General features: G+C 46.7%; 1 protein-coding gene across 1 annotated transcript in view; it reads left to right on the plus strand.

The window, feature by feature from the left end:
* The first annotated feature begins 21,601 nt into the window (after window positions 1–21,601).
* The window catches only part of Rgma (repulsive guidance molecule BMP co-receptor a), a 43,982-nt gene continuing 39,792 nt past the window's right edge, over window positions 21,602–25,791 (plus strand). The window contains exon 1 of the mRNA NM_001107524.1: window positions 21,602–21,967. Coding sequence (NP_001100994.1) covers window positions 21,954–21,967 — 14 coding nt within the window. The 5' untranslated portion in view covers window positions 21,602–21,953. The remainder of the gene's footprint in view (window positions 21,968–25,791) is intronic.

The raw sequence follows: 25,791 nt of genomic DNA on the forward strand, positions 1-25,791 counted from the left end.
GTGTTACAGGGTCCACACTCAAGGATCTAGCCATCCAAAATCAAAAATATGCATACAAACAACAAGCAAGGTGGATAGTACCTGCGAGACGACCAGAGGTTAACCTCTGCACTCCATGTGTACACACACACACACACACACTCATTGATTCAAAGTCAAAGTAAAATAAAGCTTCCTTTCTTCTACTCCTTGCTGTACGCACCATTCATCCAAATGTAGAGGCGTACACGTGAGCATAGCGCTCTGTAACATTCACCGTTTGTGACTTAGATTTCTGCCATAGTCATAGATAGGTCTCCCAACCTCTCCGTACCACACAATAGTCACAGCTATGACATGAGTTAGCTCACAGGGTGGGAAGCTGGCCCACTCCCCACCCATTGAATCAGAGCATATCCTAACAGAAAAGAAAATCTCAGGGGATGTGTGTGATAGAGGAATAAACCTCATTGGTTCATTCAAAGACACCTCAACGTGTGTGTGTGTGTGTGTGTGTGTGTGTGTGTGTGTGTGTGTGTGTACATGCAGGTGGAGGCCAGAAGTCAACCTTCAGTGCCATTCCTCAGAAACTGTCCATCTTTCTCTTTCTTTCTTTCTTTCTTTCTTTCTTTCTTTCTTTCTTTCTTCCTTTCTTTTTCTTTCTTCTTTGGAGACGAGGTGTTCCATTGGCTGGGAACTCCATCACTAGTCTAGACTGGCCAACCAGTGAGTCCCAGGTATCTGCCTGTCTCCACTTTCCAGGGTTGGGATTACAGGCACATGCCACCACACCCAGCTTTTTTTTTTAATTAATTTATTTACTTATTTATTTATTTGCTTGGGTTGTGGAAAATTAAATTCAGGTCCTCCTCCTCACAAAGCAAGCACTTAGCTGTCTGAGCTGTTGGCCCAGCCCTCTGTCACTGTGTTTTTAATTTGAGACACTAACCCTAAACAAGGACCACCTGTGTGGCCCACAGTACACTGAATCCTGTCCTGTAGCCCTCAAGGCTCCCCGCTGCCCCTAACCACCAATGTCGCATTCCTCCTCACCCCGCACAACTACCCACCCTTCCTATAAGTGCCCTGGGCCTATATTCCCAGGGCTGCCATGAGGGTATCATTTGCTTTACCCAAAATTTTGAAGTAAGGAAGAAATTAAAAATGGGGTTTGAACTCCTTGCTAAATGACTAGAGAATAAAATTGATGCTTTGCCACATGGAAAAAAAAAAAAAAGAACGCACCCAAAGATGAAGTAATAAGGGAATAGCCAGGAGCCTTAGGGGCTGTCCATAAACCAAACCTAGGACGGCTTTGAAAATCTCCTTATAAAGCCATATTAGACACGCAACTGGTGAGTCCTCTGTAGCCCAGCTGTGTGTGGTGTGGCGCTGAAGCCAGCCCCATGGAATCCTGGGTTACGAGAAGGTCAGAGCATTTTCCGTAACCAGCCAGATCGACAATTAGTCCTGGGTGTGTTGGGAAGTGACCCCTGGCAGCAAAGACCCATGCCTGGGGAAACCAGGACCCTTCTCCGAAGGGGAGTCTCGGCTTTTCTTAGCCTGCTGGAATTTCATTAGCTTGTTCACACTGTACAGATGGGAATTAAATAATTAATTAGGGAATAGTTCACTGCAAAGCCCATGCAGGGGGATTATGCAAATCGCCGGAGTTTGTAGCAAGAGGCTGAATATTTTATAGTGTGTTTAATTTGCAAATATTACCCACTGAGAAGGCTTAGGCAGGAAACTGTCATCGTAATAATTATTATTACTCATGCAAAGCAACTTGAGTTGCCATCAAAACCTCCTTCCTTTCAACTGCTTTCAAACACTTCCCCAAAGAAGTGTTTGGGTTTTTTTTTTTTTTTTAATGAAAAACAGTAACAGACAGAGGCATATTAAGAATGAAGTGAACCTGTCCGAATAACAGGAAAATCACCATGTCCTACACCTTCCGCCCAAGCCAGGAAGTCTCTTGACACTCAAATGCTCTCCACCCCGGTAATATTCTCTCAGTCTCTGGGCACCAACCGGACAGAAGAGCACAACGCACTTTCTCCTCCATAACTACTTGAGGCAATGAGCCAGTGTTGATTCTGTGGGCTCCCCTCCCCTTACCCTTCCGATACACTCACTGTTCTGCGCTGAAATAAGTTCTTACCTCCCATCAAGAACCCTAATTCCTGTAGCTTTATGGATAAGAAGGGCGAGAGACCCACACACCCAGACGGTTCTAGCCAACTCACATCCTCTACCACCACAGACAGAAAACTCACTCATCCAGAACAGCACAGGCAAACTTTGCTATAAAGGGCCAGACAGTAAATAGTTCAGGCTTCCTGGGCCATACCGTCTCTGGAGCGACGTCTCAATTAATGTCGTTATGACACAAAAGCAGCCTCTGCCAATATGTCAACAGAGTATGGCTGTGTTCCAGAAAAGCTTTATTTACCAAAACAGGTGGTAGGCCAGATATGGCTGCCATCCAAACCTTTTGTCAGTTAACACAGTGTGCACGTGTGTGAGTGCCTGTATACCTCTGTGTGAGTGAGTGTGTGTGTGTGTGTGTGTGTGTGTGTGTGTGTACACATGTATAGTTCAGATTCCTACAATTGTATTCTTTGTTTTCCCCCTTAAATTGCTCTATGACTCTAAGCATATAGGTATGGAGGCTTAAAAGTGTTAGATTATCTCTGCGTCCCATCCTGAAGTACCAGTGCTGGGGTTACAGATGTGTCACCATATCTGGCTTCTTACCTGGGTCTAGGGAGAATACCTACGTCATCAGAAAGCAAACACTCCCTGAGCTTCTCCCTAGCCCAGATGCATAGTCCTGGAATGTCAGGCAAGGGCTTTACCCACAAACCCACATCTCCGGCTTTCTGTCTTGAAATTCTTAATAAATGGTTGTATGAGAGCCCTGTGTTTTTATTTTGTACTCAGTCCCACAGAGTAACGTTGCCAGGACCACTAAAGACATTTTTTTAAAAAATTGAAGATTATCACTGCTGGAGACATGCCACTGGCTTCTAGTGGGTCGAGTCCAGGATGCGGCTAAAGCATTGTACGCAGAGGACTGCCCACAGTACAAGGGATTATGAAAATGTCAACTGTGTCAATGTTGAGAAACCCTGAATTAAGCAAAGTGAAATCAATAGCCCTGCCGTTGCTGATCTCAAATATAATAATTTCATGTGGTGCAGCCAAAATGACCATGTTTGAAATCTCTGTAGGACTTAACACAACATTATAACTCTGGAAAATAGTCTAAGCATTTCTGATATATTTTTGCTCACTGCAATCAACTCTTCTGAATCGACTCCCATTTCTTTATTCGTGAATTTACTTCTTGGCTATTTTTCCTTTTAAACATATTCTTACTACAGCTATGGATTTGCATACGCGTGTATGGTATTTGTACATGTCTGATACCATAACATACATATAGGAACCAGACACCAGTTTGGGGGAGACAACTTCTCCTTTTACCATGTGTAGGGGCTGGGATCGAACTCAGCTCATTAGACTTAGAGGCAAGCGTTTTTACCCACCAAGCCATCTCTGGCTCTGTTCATTCCTTGTTTCCTCTAAATTCAAAGGCCCAAACTGTTAAGATTCAGAAATGTGTTCGTGAAAGGGAATCCCCCATTCACCCCAGCCCCTCTCTGACTGCAGTCTCATAGCAACCAACAATCAGAAAATTTACCATGTTTTCATTGGCGCTATGCAAAGACTTTCTGAGGAAAACACTCTCCTGTTCTCTTTAGGCTGTCCCTTCTATGGCTACTCAAACCACTTGAAAAGATCCCCTGCACCTAGCCTACTTCTACTTAGTGCCATACTTTTACTAGGGCCTCCTACTTCCCTCTTGAGGAGCCCACTCCTTCCAAGCCCTCTGTGTCAGCAACTGCCTCCTGGAACTAACACAAGTCTGCTCGTGCCGGATGGGGAACCCACAATACACCAAATTACGGATATCGCCAAAGTCCAGTTTGGTGAAAAGTGAGTTTTATTGGGGTTACTTACAGGAGTATGGGTGAGGGTTCCTTACAGGAGCAGAAACGACTCAAAAGCCAGCTGCATAACCAAGGCCCACCCCAGCACTAGTGTCGAATCACAAAGTTGGGAACCTGGACACACTGCACAGTCTGCAGGCAAGTCAACAGGCTGGAGACTGTCCTTTCCAGAGGCCACAGTTGATCTAAGCCTCTTCCAGACAGCTTGGCAGGCTTGGACTTCTTTCAGGCAGCTGGTCTGGCTTCCGAGTCTTTCTTCTTTGCAACTTGGCTTGTCTGAGAGGGACTTATGGCTCTTGCTTACTCTGGCAGAAGGAGGCCTAGAGAATCTAGTCAGTTTCAGGGACTTCCTGAAGCTGTTTTGAGTTGTTTACCTTCCTGTTTAAGGAACTTCACCGTGGGATGGGTTGCTAGGGGAAAAGGTCTGTTACACAGCACCCTTCTTCAGAGATCTCTTCTTATTGAGAAATCCTATTTGATTTTCTTCTTTCCCTTCCCTAACACTCCTGGTTTGGTGATACATTTTTGTTCTGTTAGGTCCCAGCACCTGTCAAAGTCAACACAATAAACAGCTCTTGCACTTGGTTCAGATCAGTCAGAACTGTCCCTGCCTCTGAGTTTGAGCAGAGGTATGTGTGCCCACCCACTGTCCATACAATCTATAAGCCACAAAGGGGAAAAAAACAGATAACAGATTAATATAGCAAGTAGAGAACACCTACACAAGAAACAGTCGATTAGGGTCATTGAACCACTCTTGATTCAAGGATAGCATTGCTACAGGGAGTGTGGGGGGACTCCAGACAGGAAGATATGACTGGGACCCCAGCTTGCAGCAGATGGCAGTTAGAGAGCATCAGGTCCCTAGGAGTCTGCCCTTCTTTTTCTTCTTGACCTTTCAACTCCATCATGGCTGCCTTTTGTGTCCCAGGGTGAAAGCTATGGGCTCTAGTTCCCTCTAACCCTCCAAGGATAGAAGAATGAGATGCCCCTAGCTGACTGTCTTGGCTGTGTGGGTGAATGACAGCTTGGTACTGGACAGGTGCCTGTGTCACCTGACTGATGGGAATACCTAGTCTCAGAAACCTGAGTCAATCCCAGGTCTTACCCACCCCACCCCAAAAAAAAAAACTCTGCCCCTACCCTGCAAGATGGCAGGGGCTGGTGGAGTGCATGAGCTGGCAAGAGAGTAGCAGCATTTGCAGGGACTGTTCTGCCTCCTGGACTACAGTATGGTCCTTCAAGGAATGTTGGGGCCTCTCCACTTCCCGCCACATCCCTGTCCAAACAGGCTTAGATATGGCGGGTGCTGGAGAGAAGGCTACAGGTCCTTGGTAATCAGATAGAGGTTGATTTCACATCTGAGTCAGTAAGAGTTGGACTCAGGACAATGAAAGCGAGAAAAGCATCCACTTTGCCCAAATCTGCAAGTGTGATTTCTCCGTATGCAGTAAGAGAACTGAGACTGTGGGTGAGGATGAGGACTCCAGCTCATCTCTCTGGCCCCAAAGGCTTTGCTCCTTCACTCAGAGATCTGGCTGGTCTGCTTCTGTGAAGCCTACAGCAGCTGTCCAGGGGAGTTGTTTGGCATCTGATAAGGAAAAAGATCTGTGCCTGAGCCTGGGCCGGCTGTACACACCTGTAATCCTAGCTGCTCCCCCAGAGGGTAAGGCAGGAACATCGCAGACTAAATGCAAGGCTGGCTGGAACAACTTTGTGAGACCCTGTCCCAAAATATAAAGAAAATAAGGAAACAAGGAAGGATATATATAGAGAGAAGACAGAGACAGAGAGAAAATGATCTTACATAGAGATGGGTTTTAGAGATGGACTGTTAGTTTATTCATTCCTGGAGCACTACCACTCACAACTGGGAAACTATCAGTATGGTGTGTGTGTGTGTGTGTGTGTGTGTGTGTGTGTGTGTGTGTGTGTGTATGTGTGTGTATGTGTATGTGTGTATGTGTGTGTATGTGTGTATGTGTGTATGTGTGTATATGTGTGTATGTGTGTGTATGTGTATGTGTGTATGTGTATGTGTGTGTATGTGTGTGTATGTGTATGTGTGTGTATGTGTGTGTATGTGTGTGTATGTGTGTGTATGTGTGTGTGTATGTGTGTATGTATGTGTGTATGTGTGTGTGTATGTGTGTGTGTGTGTGTGTGTGTGTGTGTGTGTGTGTGTGTGTGTGTCTAAAAGGCAGGTAAGCTTCCTATTGAGGGAAGAATACATATAGGAAAGATGGATAAAGTTCTAGAACTGCCCTCTGGCATACAGTGCATCATCTGTCCTTTCAATGACCTAAAGGCCACATCTTTGGTGTTTCTGTGCAGGATCTCATTGGATCCTTCTGCCGACCCTTCAAGGAAAGAGGCTATCATCCACTTTGTAGTCGACAAGAGAAGAGTTCAGAGAAGTTGCATGACTTGCCTATGGCCAGTCCCTTGTCGTGAGCCTGGAGCCAAGACTTACCGTCAGAGCTCCCAGGCTTGTCCGGGCAGGCCCTGATTTCATCTTTTCCCTTCTGGCCCTTCTTCCCTTCCCCTCCACTTCCTCCAAAGCAGTCACAAGGTGTCCAAGCCTATCCCAGCCCCGGGGGCAAGTAGAAGCATCGGGCAAATTTAAAAGGCTTAAAACTTGACGGTTTGGGCTGTGGAGAAAGCAGGGGAAGGACATTGGACTGTTGGGGAACAGTCTGCCCATCTTCCCATCCTATAGCCACTGAGGTTTAGACTCAGGAGTCCCCACAAAAGGAGCTCTGACTACCCAAGTCTTGGGTATGTCTTTGAGGTTCAAGGACGCTCACTACCTTGCCACTCACAAAATGTCTGTTTTTAGGGAACCACACGTTTGAGTCCATTACGTTCCCTTGGCGTTTTACAAGTCACGCCCTGCCTCCTTCCTGGTGTTCATCTCAGTAAGTTCCCACTGGTGGGATGAAGTCGCAAACACGTACCTCCTCCCTCGTAAGTCTCTATTTGAATGGTTGGAATACTGTCTAGCCAGGGTTTTCTACAGAAACAGAAGTTGGCTCTCCATTTTTCCACAGGTTTCCATGCTGCGAATTCAACCAGCTGCAACCTAGAAATGCTCAGGTAGCACCGTAATGCCACACACAGACTTTTCTTGCCATTTTCCCCAGCAATGCGGCATGAAGAACAGCCACCTGCAGGTCATTCACACCGTCAGAAACAAAGCCATCCCAGCGAGATTTTCAAATCTATGAAAACGTGTGTGGGTTCCATGCAAATGCCACGCCACTTAACATGATAAATATGGCAACTGGAGCATCCTCAGCTACTGGTGACCTTTGTCCAAGAAGACTGAGCGATTCGTACACATTCTTGTGACAATAGGGATTTATTTTTGAGACACTGGCTTATAAAATTGTGGGGCTAGGAAGTTCAAACCATGTTAGGCTGGGCAGTCTGCTAACTGAGGCAGAAGACTGAACTCTTTGGGACACCCCAGTCTTAGAAGACTCGACCAAATTGTAAAGGGTGACCTGCTCCGTTGTACTCTAAAGCAAATGATTGTCGTCGTCAATCACTCGAAAGCCTTCACGACAGCTTCCACCTTAATGTTTGTTCCAAGTGGCCATCATAGGCAGGCCAAACTGGTGTGTTTAAAATAAAATCACAAGTACATACATCCCTCAAAAACCTAGAGATTTGTAGAAATACTACAAATACTGTTAAAGGGGAGAGAAAGATGTCATAGGCTGGTGACTACCAACAGTATGATGACCGTGAATTTATAATCCCAAGGACTAGAGCCAGCGTGCTGCTGCTATTTGCATTCTGTGCACTTGCAGGAGACATTTGAAGACTCAGGGAATCAAGCAAAACTCCAAACACTGTCAAGAGAACAGTGAGCTCCGTTGAAGGTTCACTCTAGGTAATAAAAATGCCATTTTATCTCCTCCAAATCATACAGCCTGAGAAGTGTGAATGACCCTGATTTGGAAGCTCCTGTTTTACATAAGGGGAACACATGACCTTAGAACCTTTCTTTCCAACAGGATTGCAAACTCCTTAATTCAGCCTTTATTGAGTATTTACTACATGTAAGGTTTGCTGGAAATACTACCAGGCATTGTCTCAGCGCTCATAAGTCAACTTAAGCCTCCCAATGATGTTGTAAGGTATATATTATCAACTTTCTTTTATGGACAAACAGTGAAAATGTAAGTAATTTTCTTGGGGTCATTGAGTGTAAGGCGAGATCCCTGGAACTCACATGCCCACTCCTGGCTCCTTACACAGTAGGCCAAGATGAGAGCATGAACCATCACGTCTTCTTAGGTTTGTGTTTTGATGATTGGAAGTGGTGGCATCACACCGGAGTCTCAGAGCATGCCTAAGACAAGCAGAGTAAGACAGGTCAAAACAGAGTAGGGTATCAGTAGATTCAGAGCCTGGCAAACCTGAGGCTAATAAATTTGAGAATTTGGGAATTTGATATGAAAATGAGTATTTGCTTAGAATAAGGAAAATTTATACTTTAAAGAGTTTACAACAAATGTTTTATCATCCAGAAGAACCATCTAATCTTTTTGTTAATTAGCTGCCTGGTGACCTCTATAATGCCTGGAACTCCACACATGTTCTGCACATTCTTCTTTCACCTTTCCATAACAAAATAATATCTTCTACACACACACACTCACACACACACACACACACACCACACACAAATCACACACATACACATACACACCCACACAGACACACACACCACACACACACATACACAGACACACCCACACAAACACACACACACAGACAGACACACACACACACACCACACACATACACAGACACACCCCCACACACACACACACACACACACACACACACACACACACATACAGAGAGAGAAGAGAGAGGATAATTCAGCCCTTCTGGGGTAGATAGAAGTTTGATTTTTATTCTTCTTTTTTTTTTAAGATTAATTTATTTATTATGTTTATATCGTTCTGCCTGCATGTTTGCCAGCAGGCCATCAGATCTCATTTACAGATGGTTGTGAGATACCATGTGATTGCTAGGATTTGAACTCAGAACCTCTGGAAGAGCAGTCAGTGCTCTTAACTATTGAGCCATCTCTCCAGCCCTGATTTTTATTCTTAACTGATTAGAATTATTTTCCCTTTTCTGGCTAATTTCCAATGTGGAGAGGCAAATGTTCAAGGCACTTGTCAAGACTGAGAAACCTTCTCGGTTCTATATACACTAATATTTCAGGGAACTTCTGCCTTTCCTATGCAGTGACTAGTCTTTATGAAACACATTGGTCAGTTGCTGTTGATGCCTTCATGACCATGTGTATTAGAAATGTAGTCATCATAGGTGAGAGGTGGTGGCACACGCCTTTAATCCCAGCACTCAGGAGGCAGAGGCAGACGGATCTCTGAGTTCAAGGCCAGCCTGATCTACTGAGTGAGTTCCACAACAACCAGAGCTACATGAAGAAACCTTGTCTCAAAAAAAAAAAAAAAAAAAACAAAAAACAAAAAACAAAAAACAAAACAAAACAAACAAGAAAGGATGTGTAGTCATGTTACTAATGTCCGAATTTGGGGGCAAATCATTAAGAAACTGAACTCTTTTTCCCAAACTGTCCACATGATTCACTCCCCTTAGTTATCAAACTACCCAAGGGCACACTCATCACTTCTGTCTCCAGTGAAATACCTGTCACTAAATGACTTTCTTATCATATAGCTTTAGCTTCTGTCTTACAGAGTTGTTTGCTCTGTTTTCTTTTTTGACAGTGGTTTGCTATGTAGCTCTGTCTACCTGGAACTCTTTATAGAGACCAAGCTGGCCTCAAACTCACAGTGATCCTCCTGCCTCAGCCTCCCAAGTTGCTGAAACGACAGGCGTCTGCCACCACAGGTGGCCAATTACAGTTTTTATTGTTAAAATAATTTCACTGACTTTCTGTTTTGTCTGTTCACAGTCCACGCAGTTTGCTTCAATTCACTGAGCTTTATGTTCCCTTAAGGGGCAGTGTCCTGCCATGTTGCCTGTGCTGGCTTCTCATTCCCAAGTTCCAGGGAGATTGCATCTCAGCCTCATCCTTCAAGAAACAAATTTAACAAACACAAAATAGCTTCACTCTCATCTGCATCCAAATCAAAGTCTGTAACTTCTCACTTCTTTTATTCAGATGTTCTAAACCGTTTCCAAGTTCCAAAAGTATGAATATTCAGGCTTCACTGACTTTTTCAATATGCCTTTTGCCTCTCGTTTATGTTTAGGCTTTCTTCCAAGTCTTTGAAAATATCTTTTCCAGTTCTTGACATGTCTTTCTATGTTGTAAGGCTTGAACAATTTCCTTATAGGCAGACACCGTCACAACACAGTCACCAAACAAAGTTCCAATCCTGGCAAAACTGAAAAGAAATCATGATAACAGCGGCAACAGGAAGACAAGGGGAGAAAATGTTCAAGGTGGCCCTCCATCCTGGTCACATACCTCAGTTTTATAGAGTTCAAACCCTTCAACTAAAACTAGAGTGCTTTTCTAGGACTCCTTCCCAGACCCTCTCCCAGGCCCCACAGTGAAATCAGAGGGAACCTGGGTGTCACAGAAAAGCCAGCACGTGGACAATACCACAGCTCACATGTATGAAGAGAGTGTGGCCTCTGGGTGACCAGGGCCTCAGAAAAAGAACTTTGGTTCTGAGGTGACCATGAAGAAAGGAGAATGGAAAGTTGTACTTCTGGGTACAAAGTTTCAACTGAGGAAGACACAAAAGGATTGCCACAAATTCAAGACCAATGTGTTCTGTACAGTCTGAAGACAACCAGAGCTACTCCCCCCACCAAAAATAGATAGATAGATAGATAGATAGATAGATAGATAGATAGATAGATAGATGGATAGATATATCATGCCACAGAACTGAGGCTGAAAAACTATTGTGATGGCAAATGTTGTATTATATGCATTTTGCCTCAATAAAAGAAAAACGATTAATAAGGTTGGGGAGACAGCTCAGTTCGTAAAATGCCTGTGCTGCAATCTTATGGACATGAGTTTGGTGCATCAAAACCCACATAAAATTTAAAGGCAAAGATCACTAGGCATGGTGGCACATGCTTGTAATCCCAGAGTTAAGGAAGCAGAGATAGGGGAATGATTGGGGCGCCATAGACAACCCAGCCTATATGGAGAGTTCCAGGATAATGAAAGACCCTGTCTCAGAAAAAAAAAAAAAAGATGGACAACAGCCAACATTGTTCACTGGCTTTTACATGCATGGACACACACACGTACACACCCATACTCACACGTACACACACGCACCTATATAGGGGATAGGTATGAAGAGATGGGGAAAAAATCCGAAAGGAGTTAGAGGGAGGACTGACTGAATGTGACTTAGATAAATCCTACACATGCACGAAATTCTCAATTCACACACACACACACACACACACACACACACACACACACACACACGAAGGAGAAGGAGAGGAAGAGGGAAAAGAAGAAGAAGGAGATTGAGAAGGAAAGAGGAAGTAAAGTGTAAACTATCTTCCAGAGTGCCTGGGCCATTTTACAGTCCCACCTTGTTTATATGAATGGGTTCTCTACCTTACCCACGTCATTGCAAGCATTTCATATTGCCTTTGTTTTTATTTCAGTCACTCTGATAGTGTGTGGACACCCCACTACGGTTTTGCTTTCCATTTTCCTAGTGGCTGTTGGTGTCCAAGAGCCTGATGTGGAGCACTGGGACCTGTGCTAGGCCAGTTGGAACTCTGAAAAGTTGCTCTGAGGAGGGGGTTTAAAGGGTCCCAGACAAAGGCCACAGTGAGCCTGAGGCAGGGCATGACCGTAAAGGGGGAGGGTGGGATAGACAGCTGTGGGGGTTCCAGAAACATCTGGAAAGCTGGCAGAGAGACAGAGGAACTGAGAGTCACTGCAATGGGAGACAGAGGGATAGCCTTCGGACCCCCAGAACTCAGGCATCCGACAGGCAGGCAAGCATTTCTATAGTTCACAGCACACACCCCATGCCTAAGCACCATTTATCCAGGTGATGGTGAGGGCGTTTCATTTCACGAGCTCTTTTTAAGATTTTTACATTTTAATTCCCCCCCCCACTGTGATTATGTTTTCCCATAGGGTAATGAAAATGAAATCTGGTGTGAAAACATACAAAATGTTTAGTCCTTCAGAAGTGGTTGTGACTTCCAGCAGCTAGCTGGTCTTCCCCAGGAGCGGGCTCTCTTGGTGGCTCAGCAGTGTTGGCTTTCTGATCTCCTGGGTATTATTGGACAGAAGGCCACCACTGGCTTGCTTTCCTTTAGAAAAGTTCCTGCCCTGCCCCTAGGTCTCCATACTCCTGCCGCAGGTGGCTGGGAGCCTTCCCTTTAAACGTGAGACCCTCTCCCACTGCCCACACACTGTTGGAAGCCCAAAGGGCTGAGGATGCCTCCTTGACCCCAGAATTCATCCCTTGGGTCCTGGCCCTCCCTGGTGAATTGTCATCTGGGACAGAATTTCCACAGGTCTCTAGTCCTCTCGCTTCCAACACGGTTGTGGGACTTTGCAAAACAAATCATTTTAAAATGCATTTTCCAAGGCTTTCCCATCACCAGGCACACACGACAACAGTGCCCACCTCATTAGCCTCCAGATGATGCAGTGTGTAAAGAGAGCCAGCCAGCCCAGCCATGGAGAGAGAGCATCAGATAGATCCTTAAACGAGGACCCTCACTGCAGACTTAGAGCCGGAAGCCCAAGGCTTGCAGCCTGGACAGACCCTTTAATATGCAAGTCCAGCCAAAACCCAGAAAGTGCAGACTCCACCTTGTCGCTGGCATTTCATAAATTGGCCGCTCCGGTATAGTCCCAAAGAAATTGAGGTTATCCTCCGAGGGGCGAAAGGAAGTTTAATGAGCAAAAGCCAGCTTGCCTTGTTTTCGCGCCTGAATCACAGTCACTGATCCTGAATAACAGCAAAGCCACAGGTCCAATCTGAGATCTTACTGCAAATCGGGGAATATGAAAAGGACCTTGTGTCTCCTAACAATCCCTCAGGATGCTTCAGCAGTGTTGAGGCTGGGGCATGGCTCAGGAGTGCAAACTTGCACATGCGTGTGGGGCTAGCTCTGTATCCACTGATTCTGTTCTTCAGATCCTGGCTTCCAGGCTCTATGCTATATATTTGGAGTTTTTTTTTTTTGTTGTTGTAGTTGTAGTTATTGTTTTTGTTTTTCCACAACAGGGAAAATAGCGAAGCTTTTTCTTTCCCTTTATATTTATCTTTTTTTTTTTTTTTGCTTTATTTTTGTGTTTTCTAAAATTAAAAAAAACCAATATCCGGATCCTGCTTATTTAAAAACAAGAAAGCTGACTTCCGCTGTGTAAAGCAGGCCCCTTAAGTAGTTTCCCTGGAGGATCAGGCAGTTCCTGAGATGAACTCCGTCTGAAGAAACTGGGGGTGGAGGCAGAGGTGGGGTGCATGTGACCTGAACTTCCTCCCAGTATTTCCCTCTGGGAATTCTCTCAGGTCCCAGGATCACAGGCCCCTTTCACGTGTCAAAGCCAAGGCTAAGTGGCTGGCTTCTTGGTCGTGCTTTCTTTCTAGAGGCCAGAAGGGTTGGGGCCGCTCTTGTGTGCACTGGAAGATCTTAGCCAACGCAATTTTAAAATCTCAGGGGCTACAAACAAGCAACTGTCAGTAGTCATGCCAACCACAGCCCTCTTGAACTTGGCAGTCCCGGTCTCCATTAGGATGATGAGCTAGAAAGCCCCAACTCTTACCGCTGAGAAGCAAAGGACTGGTAAGTTGGCTGGGTGTTGGAGAAGTGAGTTCGGGGGTTCTGCCAAAGTGATTTCCCTACCAGAGAAAGGACCCATTTGATTATACATGGATGGTTCCTGGGGTTTGTTGTGGGTTTGGTCTAATGTTGCTTGTACTGGGTCCCCAAAATTGTAGGCGAATCCAAACGTAAGTCACAGAGGGGACCGTGTCCCCAGTTGGTTTTGATTGGTAAATAAAGTTGCCAGCAGGCAATGGCTAGACAGAGAGATATCGGCAGGACTTTTAGGATTCCCAGGTAAGGGACTGAGGAGAGAGGAAAGATGAGAGAGCCTCCATGCTGGAAGGAGACACCATGTCAGAGAGACGAGGGACAGAGAAGATAGCCAGCACGTAGAAGTCAGAGGAATGCAGCTAGAGAGGGCTGCATGACTGGGCCTAGGGCAGCAAAGATGAAATATAGAATTTAGTAATAATTCGGGAATATCAAAGGGGGAAGGATTAGCCACATGGAGGTTAAGAAGTGGCCCAACCATTGAGCTGTTTTAGGTATATCAAAATTTAAAAGCTGAGTGTGTCTCTCATTTGGGAATATAGAGCATTGGGGCAGGTAGCAGGAATGCATGGCCACCTCCACCACTGGGAGTAGCATTAATTAGATACAGAGACATAGTCTCCCCCTGTTTCATTCTGTTTCTGTCAAATGTTTCCAATTCTAATTCCAGGCTTCCCCACGTTCATCTAGATGTCCTGTCTGTAGCTTCTATAAGATGATTTGGGTCTCAAACAAAATGTCCGGTTCTTCAAGCTAATTTAGGGTCATTTTTCTTTACCCCAATTAAAAGTGGCTGTGGTGTTGCCAGGCCTCCCGGCAGCTGTTGAAGGAACACACAGCGGTTGAAGCAAACAGGGCAAGGGGGAGGGGAGGACAAAAAGAAGATGTATCTTCTCCAGTATGAGAGACAGAACAGATTCAAACTCAGGTCTCCTGGGTCCAGAACTAGAGCCTTCCTTCTGAGCCATGTTAGATTAATGAAATGCATTCATGAGCTGGGCTTGGTGCTGAATGTCTTTAATCCTAGCACTCAGGAGGCAGAAGCAGGTGGATCTTTGTGAATCCAAGGCCATCCTGGTCTACATAGTAAGTTAGAGGACAGCTAGGGCTAGAGAGAGAGAGGGGGGGGGGGGACTGTCTCAAAGAAAACAAAACAAAAAAATAAACAAAGATGCATTCAACTTCTAGTTGTCAATCAAATATTGTTAGGGGTCAACCACAATCTAAGTTCCATATTCCATAGAAATACACTGGTGACTGGCAAGCAACATTAATTTTTCAGCTTCCCTTGCAGCTAGATAGGGACATAATGAGAAGTCACGATGATCCAAACAAAGTTAGGCCTCCTCCACATGCTTTGTCCTGCTTGTATCTACAACCCAGGCATGTGAACTCCATCCAGCTCCAGCTATTTATATCACAATGGGGCTTTGGGGGAGGCAGTCTGAGCCAAACAATGACTGACAGGAATCTGAATGACCACACAGAGCAGAACCTCCTGCCAACCTAAAAGAAAAAAAAAAAAAGAAAGAAAGAAAGAAAGAAAAGAAAAGAAAGAAAAAAAAACCTCACCCTGGATTGAAATGAATAAATTTTATTCTTGAAGTTTTTACAGCAGTCCAGCCTGGCCCTAACAAATATCACATCAATACATTCTGAATACTAGTCGTCATATTTTTGTTATAAAATAACTGAAGCCAGGAATGATGATACAGACACGTACTCAAGAACATGGCGAGCTCAAGGCTGACCAAGCTACATAGCAAGTCCATTTGTGCATACGTACAAAAATATATACATAATACATATATGCATACATGCATGCATACATACATACATACATACATACATACATACATACATACATATTGAACACCTCAAGTAGTACCTCTTGGTAATGATAAGTCCCTAAGACACCCTAAAATTCTCTCAGTCGTCATCCCTCACCTTCCATCCATGACTAAATTTGTCTGTTCTGTAGCCTACATTCAATTTGTGGTGCTCTCCTAAGGGAACCTTTAAAACTAGTCTTCAATGGAAACCAAGGTCTCCCTGGGTGAAGTAGGATTTATTTCTACTCAATAAATCCTACTTTGGGCTTCCTCCCAAAGAAGCCAAAGTTTAGCAACCAACATAAGAACCCAGGAAACAGGTACAGTTTGGTCACTCTTGGGACACTCATCAGAAGGCTTAATGAAATACAGTGTCTCTCTGAGGTTCCCTATGGCTCACATGACTCAGAGTCCTCAGAGTCCACAGTGCACAGTGTTGCTCATCCATAAACACTAGATGCATTTCACAGCAGGTGACCGCACGACACGCAGACTCCATTAGCTTTGGCTGCCCTATAGAAAGTAGAGGTCTGTGCTGTTTCCCTGGGATACAGGGTGTGCAGTATTTCTGTCCTGAGCCTAACAAGAAAGGTATGGATATAGGAAAACATAAACCAAACAAACAAAGGGCCACAAGACTAGAATAAAAATACATTGACTTTGGCCTTGGGTAGACATGAATGTGAATCCTGACTGCCTGTTCACTTTTGGAACCTGCTTCATATGAAATACAATTACTCATTCTTACCTTGTAGGATGGGCACAAGGACATAGGCATCTATTACAGACACTGATTGTGCTTGCAGGGGAGGAACTCAGTAAATGATTGCAAAACAAAATTCAAAAAGATCCCCTCCCTATGCCCAGAAGAAAGAAGGAGGAGGGAGGAGGGAGGAGGAGGAGGAGGAGGAGGAGGAGGAGGAGGAGAAGGGAGGAGGAGGAGGAGGAGGAGAGGGAGGGAGGGAGAGGAGGAGGAGGAGAGGGAGGAGGAGAGAGGAAGAAGAAGATGGAAGACAGAAAAGAGGTGGAGGAAGAAGACAGAAGAAAGAAACGAAAAGGAGGGGGAAGAAGAGGAGGATTAAAGCAGCCAGCAGGCTTCCCCACCTCCCAGATCACTACGAAGGGAATGTGGCCCACCAGCTGGTCCCAAGGCCTGTAGACTGTCAAGGCCTAGCTTCTGTGGGTGCTATTGTGGGCCAGGAGGATGTGTTCACTGACCACATCCCAGCTGCTCCACGGCTGCGGCTGCCCAAACCCTCTAACTATTCTCTTGTCTAAGTCAGTCAGCTTCACAGGAAGGTCCACTTCCAAGTCACTTTATTCTTCTGTCTTAAAGTCATGAAGGGGGTGTGTGTGTGAAGAAATGTAGTTGTTTTTTGTTCCTAGGACTATAGTTGACTTACTTAAGGAGCCAAAATCCTCATTTAGCTTTGAATACCGTTCTACCATCCATAGCAAACAGGGCTGAAATGCTGGCAGGGAACTTGATGAATTAACTTGGTCTTCTTTTCTTTCCTAAAGTGTGTGTGTGTGTGTGTGTGTGTGTGTGTGTGTGTGTGTGTGTGTGTGTTGTGTGTGCATATATGAAGGTTGTCAGGCATCCCTGTGAAAGAGCATGCATGAGGAGGTTAGAGGACAACTTTTAGTTAGTTCTCTCCTGCCTTGTTTATGAAGCAAGATCTCTCCCGTTGCTGCTGCCCTGCTGTGGACTCAAGGCTAACTGGCCTGCAAGCTTCCAGGCAATTCTCCTACTCTGCAACAGATGCAGCCCCTGCATCCAGCTTTTCACAAGGGCCGCAGGAATAGAATTCAGTCTACCAAGCTAACAGAGCATTTTTACTCACTGACTCATACCCATGGGCACAGACCTTGGGTTTTTAGGTTAAATATTCACACATATTATCAGGTATAGAAAACCAAATGACTTCCAAAGGATGGTTTAGGGGTGCCGTGCCATCCGAGTCTGATTATTGTTGATGATCTCTCTCTCTCTCTCTCTCTCTCTCTCTCTCTCTCTCTCTCTCTCTCTCTCTCTCTCTCTCTCTCTCTCAGTCTCCCCAGCTCTTCGTAGCAAAACTGTATGGCTTCTGCATGTTTTTATCCTTGGTAGTGTTAGGGATTAAATCCAGGGCCTTGCGCTTGCTAGGCAAGCACTCTACCTCAGAATTATCTGCCCATCCGTCTTTCTGCCACTTTGGTATTTCTTCATTTCTCGGTTCTGCAAAACATTTGGGCCTCCAACAACTCCTTCCTCCTGGTGTCCCTTTGGCACCTGGAACATGCTTCTGATCACATTATGCCAACAGTAATAGAATATTCTGGCTGGTCTTCTGCCTCTTGACTCTCTCTGCAAGCCAAGTTCCACCCTTCTGTTTCTAGTCTTTTCTGACTCAACTACCTTCTACGGTTCGCTTTTGCTCAGCCTTCAGCAAAGATGGCGGACAAAGGACAACTCTCGGTAGTCGGTTCTCTCCTTCCATCATGTGGGTCCCAGATTGAACTCAGGTTTCAGGCCTGGCAGCAATCACCTCTAACCTGCTGAGCCAGCTCAGCGGTCCTCATAAACTAACTTAAAATAATCACTACCTCGGCGTCCATTTTTAGACCTGATGTCAATCATTTGAAATTCGGTTGTTTCTTGCCACCTTTGACCTGGTTAAAACATCTCGCTTTCGTGTGGTTTTCTGCTATACAGCCTGCATGTTCCTCATTCCAATTACCCGCAAACCCAACACACCCTACAGCTGCTGGCTTCGATAAAATCTAATTGATGATATCTGGAAATGCCGCTATGTCCCTCCCTTCCGCATTTGCATCTTTTAGCAGATCACTGCTTCGTGGTGTCACTTCTTGGTTGGAGGGGAAGGCCCACAGGCTGACCAAAAGTAGCATTTGGAAATGCAGATTTTACAGGGCGGGGTCTACTGGATGGAGGCGGAGCCTTCCACTCAGAAAAATCCCTTTACTCTTGTTTTCCACTACAGGTGCCTAAGAGCAAAGATGGTTTTGCAATCTGGATTTCCATGCAGGGTCCAGCCCAGGGCCTGATGGTGAAATAAGTGTTTAACACAATACCCTAAAAGGGCAAGTTCCCAGCACCTGTTGCCTTCCGTGGTGTCACTAGGGCCAGGGGTGACCAGAGTGGCTCTCTTAGCTGGGTTTTGGGAGGGTTCTGACTCGGTACAGAGTCCCGACCTACATTTCTACAACTCTGAACTCGAATTTATCAAAAAAGATAGCGAAGTAGGGTACTCCGAGCCGGAAGAGATGGCCCTGCCATGTGCCTGTTTTGTCAATCAGGCAAGAAGGAATCTTTCCTTTACTCATCTTGAATTCACTTCCTGAGGTTGCCTTCTCCCCCAGCAGGTGCCACCACTCATTTGCAACAGACAGAAACAGCAAATTGCTCCACACCCCGGGATCTTTGCCAGCTTTCCCGCCCGCTGGCGTGGTGCTCGGAGGAGAACCGCCTCCCGGTTGCGCCAACGCGGGACACTTCTCGCCAGCCGTTGACTCTTCTCTCACCTAACCGCTGCAGCGAGGGCAAGCTGGCGACCGGCCTCTCCGCTGGGAACAAACCTTTCTTCTCACAAAAGGAAGGAAAGAGTGGTCTGGAAGGGGTAGAAGCCTCAGCTGTCTTTCTATGAAGCCACATTTTTAACCCTCCCTCTGCTGTTCTGTGTATCAGATGAGAAACTGGGGTCCGGTGTGGTGGCGCACGCCTTTAATCCTAGCACTCGGAAGGCAGAGAGGTATGCAAATCTCTGCGTTCGAGGCTAGCCTGCTGCCTAGAGCAAAATCCAGGGCAGCGTTGGTTACACAGATAAACCAAAAGGGAGGAGGGGGAAGAGGAGAGGGAGGAGGAAGGGGAGGAGGGGGAGGAGGAAAATCTACTACAAATATACCTGTGACTTCCAAGTCCAAGTTTGCTACCTCTGTATTCAAACAAACAAAAACCCAAATTAGCCTATTTCCTGTTCCTAAGGAATTCAGGGTTAAAAGAAAAAGAAAAGTTCCCTGGAGGTTTAGATTAGGAATGTTTCTAGGTTGTTCTTGAAGCCATGCACAGTTCTTATTGACACACTCAACACACCCGTGCATGGCCTTATTTAAAGTCGGTGCTTATGGGCGTATTTAAGCTGCCTGTGCAGAGAATTCTGTGGCAATCGTGTATGGAATGAGTGGCATTAATATTCCTTGTCTTCACTGGCCACACTCACCAAGGTAAATAACTCTGGCTGGCTTTCTCCACTGACCCAAGCTTGAACTGAGATTAAACCCTCTTGGTCTAGGAAGTGGGTTGTTTGTACCCCCAAAAGAGAAAAACCTATTGACTACTTTCTAACAGTGACTTTTGAAAATTAGGTCTATATTGTGAAATGTTGGGCCCGTCCAAAGAGCATTTTAAAAACAAGGGGTACAAGGGGTGCGGGGATGACCCAAGTGATAACAATTATTCTGCCTCTGTTCTACACCAGGCTCTCCTGGATGCTGAGGATGGCACGATGAGCCCAAGGAGTGGTTCCTGATCACTTAAGTATGATGAGAAGGCCACAGATAAAGGTGTAATTACACATTGATGTCAGAGCTGAGAAAAACAACCCCTGGGATTTGAGGATTGGGGATTGGGTTGGGGGAGTGTCCCCAGGCATAGGATGATGGAATATATGAAAAGGAAATGCAAACTCACTCTCTCTCTCTCTCTCTCTCTCTCTCTCTCTCTCACACACACACACACACACACACACACACACACACACACACACACACTTCCTTATTTATAGACAAGGAAACTGAGGCTCAAAAGACCTAAAAGATTTGTCCAAGGTCGGGGCTAATTATAGAAAGGGGCCAACGCCCAATCCCTTCCTGCTAAAAACACACGGAGCTTATTTATAGCTCAGTTATAGATTATCCGAATTCATTTGGCCAGTAAAATGCAGAACATTGAGTTCAAAACCGCATCCCTTAAGATCATAAATAACGATGAGGGTCTTAATACTGACGATACCTTTTCATTAAACAGAGTTCTCATCCTATCAAAATTCCAGCGCTTGGTTCAGATTAAGAGACGATCAGGTCATAACCCTGTATAAAATATCCTGGCAGCTAAAATGTTCAGTGCTAATTTGAGTGTGAGCTGCGTGTCCCGGCTGACTTCACACCCCAGCTAGAGTTTCAGACCTATACGTGGCGTTGGGGTGAGACCCAGAGATGAGCCGCTAGCGGCTGGCTGTGCTCTCCACTGTGTGTGTGAGTTGCATGAAGAATCCTTTTGAGAAGCCGGGGAGTTTCCTCTGGCAATCTATGCGAGGAGGGGGCGGGGCGGGTGTGTGCGAGGTGGGGGTGGGAGGGAGACGCTGTGACCGGAGGTTACCTCTGAAGCTGGACCGCAATGGGAGGGCGTGCGAGACAGTCTTTTTACTCCAGACTCTGCCTGTAATTTTAGTCGAGTGTATTCGCGCACTCTACATGCAATATACATATTATTTATTTTTTCCAATAAGATTCTTAAACAAGAGTAAAATCCTTATAGAAAAAAGGTGGGTCTCGGCAGATGTCAATATTTATCCACGATTAGAAACCTCTAACCACCGTAGGCCCCCAGGTTGAAAACGTGGATTCCAAGCCATCTTGCCCAGGGTTAGGAAAGTTGAATACGTTAGCGGGAGGGAGGGTCGCTGCACTTGCTGCTCCCACCTTGGGATCGTGAGCCCGCGGGGAAGTGTGCGCTTTTTGGCAGGCACACCCCCAGGTCCTCACACACCCACTAGCGCGGATCAGCAAGGGTGGGACCGCGACGGGGCGGAGCCTTTGGAACCCAGACCCCACCTCTCCCGCCCCTCCCTCCGCCCCGCCCGCGCTCGCCCCCCGCCCGCTCCCGGGGCGCCGGGCCCGCCCCCTCCCTGCCGCGCGCAAACGAACCTCGCGACGCCGCGCTCAGCGGTGGCGGTGGCGGCGACAGGCCGGGCGAGGCAGCAGGTTAGCCCGGGCCGCCCTACTCTGCAGGCTTCTCGGAAGTACAAGCTGCGCCGCCCGAGCCCTGCGCCCGGGAAGCACTGGCCAGCGGGCCGCTCCTGAGGCCCGCTCCTCCAGGCGCTCGCAGGCATGCAGCCGGGGAGCAGGCGGAGTGCCCCGGGCCGCTACTGAGTCCGCGGAGCTGAGGGGATCAGCTCCAGCCGTGCCCCTCCCACCTCACCCAGGGCCCCACGAGCGACCGCCCTACACCTGGTCTTCGCGCGCAGCCCCGCCAGTGCCAACCCCCCGCGGGCTGGAGGGGCTCATGCAGCCGCCAAGGTAAGCGTGGACCGAGGGGCACGGGGTCCTGAGGTCCCCAAGGCGCTGCGGACACTTGCGCTCAGCCACCTCATGATCAGTGACTCCTCAACCCGGTGTCTCATCTCACACACTTAGGTCTTTGCCTCAGATGAATCGCCTTCGCTCTTGGCAGCAGGAAAGTTTTGTGGTTTGGTGGTTTTTTTTCTTTTTTTTTTCCCCCTAAAATGCTGCCCTGCGGGCAGCAGGCGTTGCGCGTGGCTGGACAGACTCGGTGCCTGTCCCACCCGCTGTGTACCGGCCTGGAGCTCTCTCCTGCGCGGCCACCTCCTCCTAGGGCGAGAGCCCCCTCGACCCACAGAGCTCTTGACACATCTGGTCATCCCTCTCACCCACCCTGAAGCCCGATTCGCTCGCTTCATCCAGGCCAGGATTGCAGAGGCTAGAAATGAACGCACCTGCCGGGGGTTGCGGGGTGTCGACATTGTACAGTGTGAGTGACCCTTGTCTAGGAGCGTCCGGTGTGCCAGACTTGGGGTGGGTGCTAAGGGGTGAGAGTCCCAAAAGGTCCGACGTTCCTAAGAGGAAGGCAAGGCACCGCGAGGACTCAGCGCCTGACTTGAGCCATGGCTCATCCCTGAGTATAACTAGGGAAGAGGGACAGGTGTATTGGGGGGCCGGTGCAAATATGAAAGACGCTTGGATGCAACTCTCGATTGCATCTTATTAAAGTATAGTTGCATTAGATTTTCTCGGGGGGAGAGTCAATTTCCCGAGACTGAGATTTTAATGGGAGCCTGTGTGCTGTTATTATGTGGTGTGGTTTCGGAAGGCGTTGGATTGTATTTATTTTATAAATTGGGTGTCTTGAGGCGGATGGATTCGGGGAAATATCGCCATCTAGCGGAAATGGTGATCTGTACCTTCCTCGCAAGCCGAAAAGTTGGGCGTCCTCAAAGTTCGCCTGAGATGCAGAGATGGGAACTAGCCAACCCGTCTCCAGAAAGACTAGTTCTCAAGTGCTCCTTACCATCCTGTAGAGCCTCGATGCCTGGGGCTTAGCTCCAGGGACCGAATGGCGAATTGTATTAGAGTCAAGACCTCACCTCCAGGACTTCCATTCCCCTCTTTGTGTAGTTTTGGGTTCTCCTAGCAAAACTGTCACTTGCCTTTGTCGTCCGCCACCCCCTACGCCCGCATCTGGTTCAGGGATCGGGCAAGCCTGTATGGTCACTTTACTACTCTCTAGTTCATCTGTAACTACATAGATGATTTGTGAGGTTAATGTTGAGCCCTGACTCTTAGAAAAGAGACTGGGTGCTCAAGTGTACTCTTAAGGGTAGCTGAAAAACTGGGGGGGGGGGGGACGCAGTGCCATCTGCACTGGAAGGGAACAGTGTACCCCCAAACGGCCTCCTCCTTTTTTTTTTTTTCACACACAAGGGGGAGAATTTCTGCTGTTCAAGCAAGCCTACTTCTCTGGACTGAATGACTGCCAGGATGGCGTGCAGATGGACAAAGGCTCTGGGTGGGGCACCTACACATCCAGGCGCGATGCACATTTTTTATGGCTGGATTGTGCTGCCACCTTCCAGGCCCGCTGAGGCTAGCAGGGAATGAGTTCTGTCTGTGTGAAGGGCACTCTGGCTCCTTGGAGAGCATTGTGGCTTTCTGCCTGTGCTAAAGCGAATTCCCTGAGAGGCTCCTGGGCTGCGGTGGTAGTAAGCAGGGTTCCAGCTTCCTTTTTCTTTCCTCTTCCTGTAAGTCTTATGTATCCCGGGCTGCTACTGACTTTTTATGTAACCAAAAATGACCTTGACCTTCTGGTTCTATCTCATCTAATAGATGCATTGTTGGGAATCGAACCCAAGGCTTTGTGCGTGCTAGGCAAGCACTTTACCAGCTGAGCCACATCCCCAATTCCCAACCTCCTCTTTTTTTTTTTTTTTTTCTTTTTTTCAGAGCTGGGGACCGAACCCAGGGCCTTGCGCTTTCTAGGCAAGTGCTCTACCACTGAGCTAAATCCCCAACCCCCCCAACCTCCTCTTTTCCAAAAACCCTGCCCCTTCATTTCCTTCCCAGATGAAGATCGGTGCTCTCACTCCTAATACACATGTAACCTATCTGTGCCCCTCCATTCTACTCCATCTTGGTTCTGTCTCTCCACTCGCATGTATTAGTTTAATAATCATGAGAAAGGGGGGCCCTAGACCTGTTTGGCATCTTAAAAAGGAGGGAACATTTGGCTTTCATTGCTGCCTGCCCAGGATGCAGGCTGATACAGAAGGAAGACTTGGAGGCTCCTATTTAATGTGGTTCCCGAGTCTGCTCTACTGCAGCCTTTGGTAGCCCAAGTTCAAAATTAAAGACATAGATGCTGCACATCTCTGACACCAAAACAGGGAGTGATCAGGCCAGGATGCTCGCTGCTACCTGGAAGCAGGTTGGCATTTTCATTTCCTGGAAAAGAAAGGATTCCAGAGATATGTAGGGGCGTGGCCACAGTGCTGAGTCTAAGGCAGCAGTGCTCAACCTGTGGGTGTCAACCCCCTTGGGGATTGAACGACCCTTTCACAGGGGTCACATGTGAGATATCCTGCATGTTACATATTTACATTACAACTCATCACAGTAGCAAAATTACAGCTATGAAGTAGCAGCAAAGATAATTTTATGGTTGGGGGTCACTATAACATATTAAAGGGTCACAGAGTTAGGAAGGTTGAGAACCACAGGTATCCTCCTACACCCATTGCTAAATGAATTAAGTTCGAGCACATTTTAAAAACTAGACAGGGCTGCAGAATTTGGTCCTGCCTTAAAGCGAGCAGGGTAGACAATGATACAGGTATGTCCCTGAAACCTTCCAAAGCTGGGGTGGTGGGAGGGGTGCACCCAAGTGAAACAGCACAGCCAGAGGAGGATTATAGAAAGCATCATAGAGTAGTTGGAGTATGTTAATTCTACTAAACACATTAGGCAAAACCCTTTAATTGATCAAACTACTTTTGTCTGCTTCTGTTTCTCGGAATCCTTGAGGAGAATGGCTTCGAGTTTCAGACTTTTCGTTGCTTAAGAACTCTACTGAGGTTGAGGTGAGGAGCCTCTGGTTTTCCCATCTGTCAGGTTCCCAGCCTAAACGACTGATCTTCTCTTTAACCAACAACCTGGCTCTATCCTCCCTTCTCTTCCCAGGGGACAGGGACAATGGGAAAGTTAAGGTCTGCTTTACCAAGGACACAAGCAGTATCAGGTAGACTTCAGGCTCCATGCTGATAAATGGGTATCTTTAAGGAGGACACCTAGCTTCTTGGCTGTCCTTTGAGTGGAGCATGCTGCCTAACCAGGGGTGAGGGGCAGAGCCTGGTGAGGTATAAAACTTCTTATTCAGAGGAGGAGGAGGAGGAGGAGGAAGAAGAAGAGGAGGAAGAGGAGGAGGAGGAGGAGGAGGAGGAGAAGCAGCTTTGAGATTTGGGGCAGAAATTAACTATGTAAATGCAAAAGCCTTTTATTTAAAACATTTTAGAGGCACTGCTAATTGATGAACCCACAGAGGCATGGGCTCCGAGTGGAGAATGAAGGATCGCAAGCACACTTTACAAAGAGGGTTAACTACAGAATAGGTTTTTTTCTGCGGTTTTCGATTGTCTATCTAAGCATTGCTGCCCAGAGGTAGAACTGTCAGAAATCAAAATACTTCATTAGCCAGAGTGACAAAATCAGAGGGGAAACAAAAGTCCCGGAAAAGAAAAGAATTTAGCAAAACAAGGTCAATTCATTTAGACTCTGTGTCCTCCGAGGGTCAAAGCAGAGAGCAATAGACAGGAAAGGAAAGCTCTAAAGTG

This window comes from Rattus norvegicus, chromosome 1, assembly GCF_036323735.1.
Source record: "Rattus norvegicus strain BN/NHsdMcwi chromosome 1, GRCr8, whole genome shotgun sequence".
In the NCBI taxonomy this organism is placed as follows: domain Eukaryota; kingdom Metazoa; phylum Chordata; class Mammalia; order Rodentia; family Muridae; genus Rattus; species Rattus norvegicus.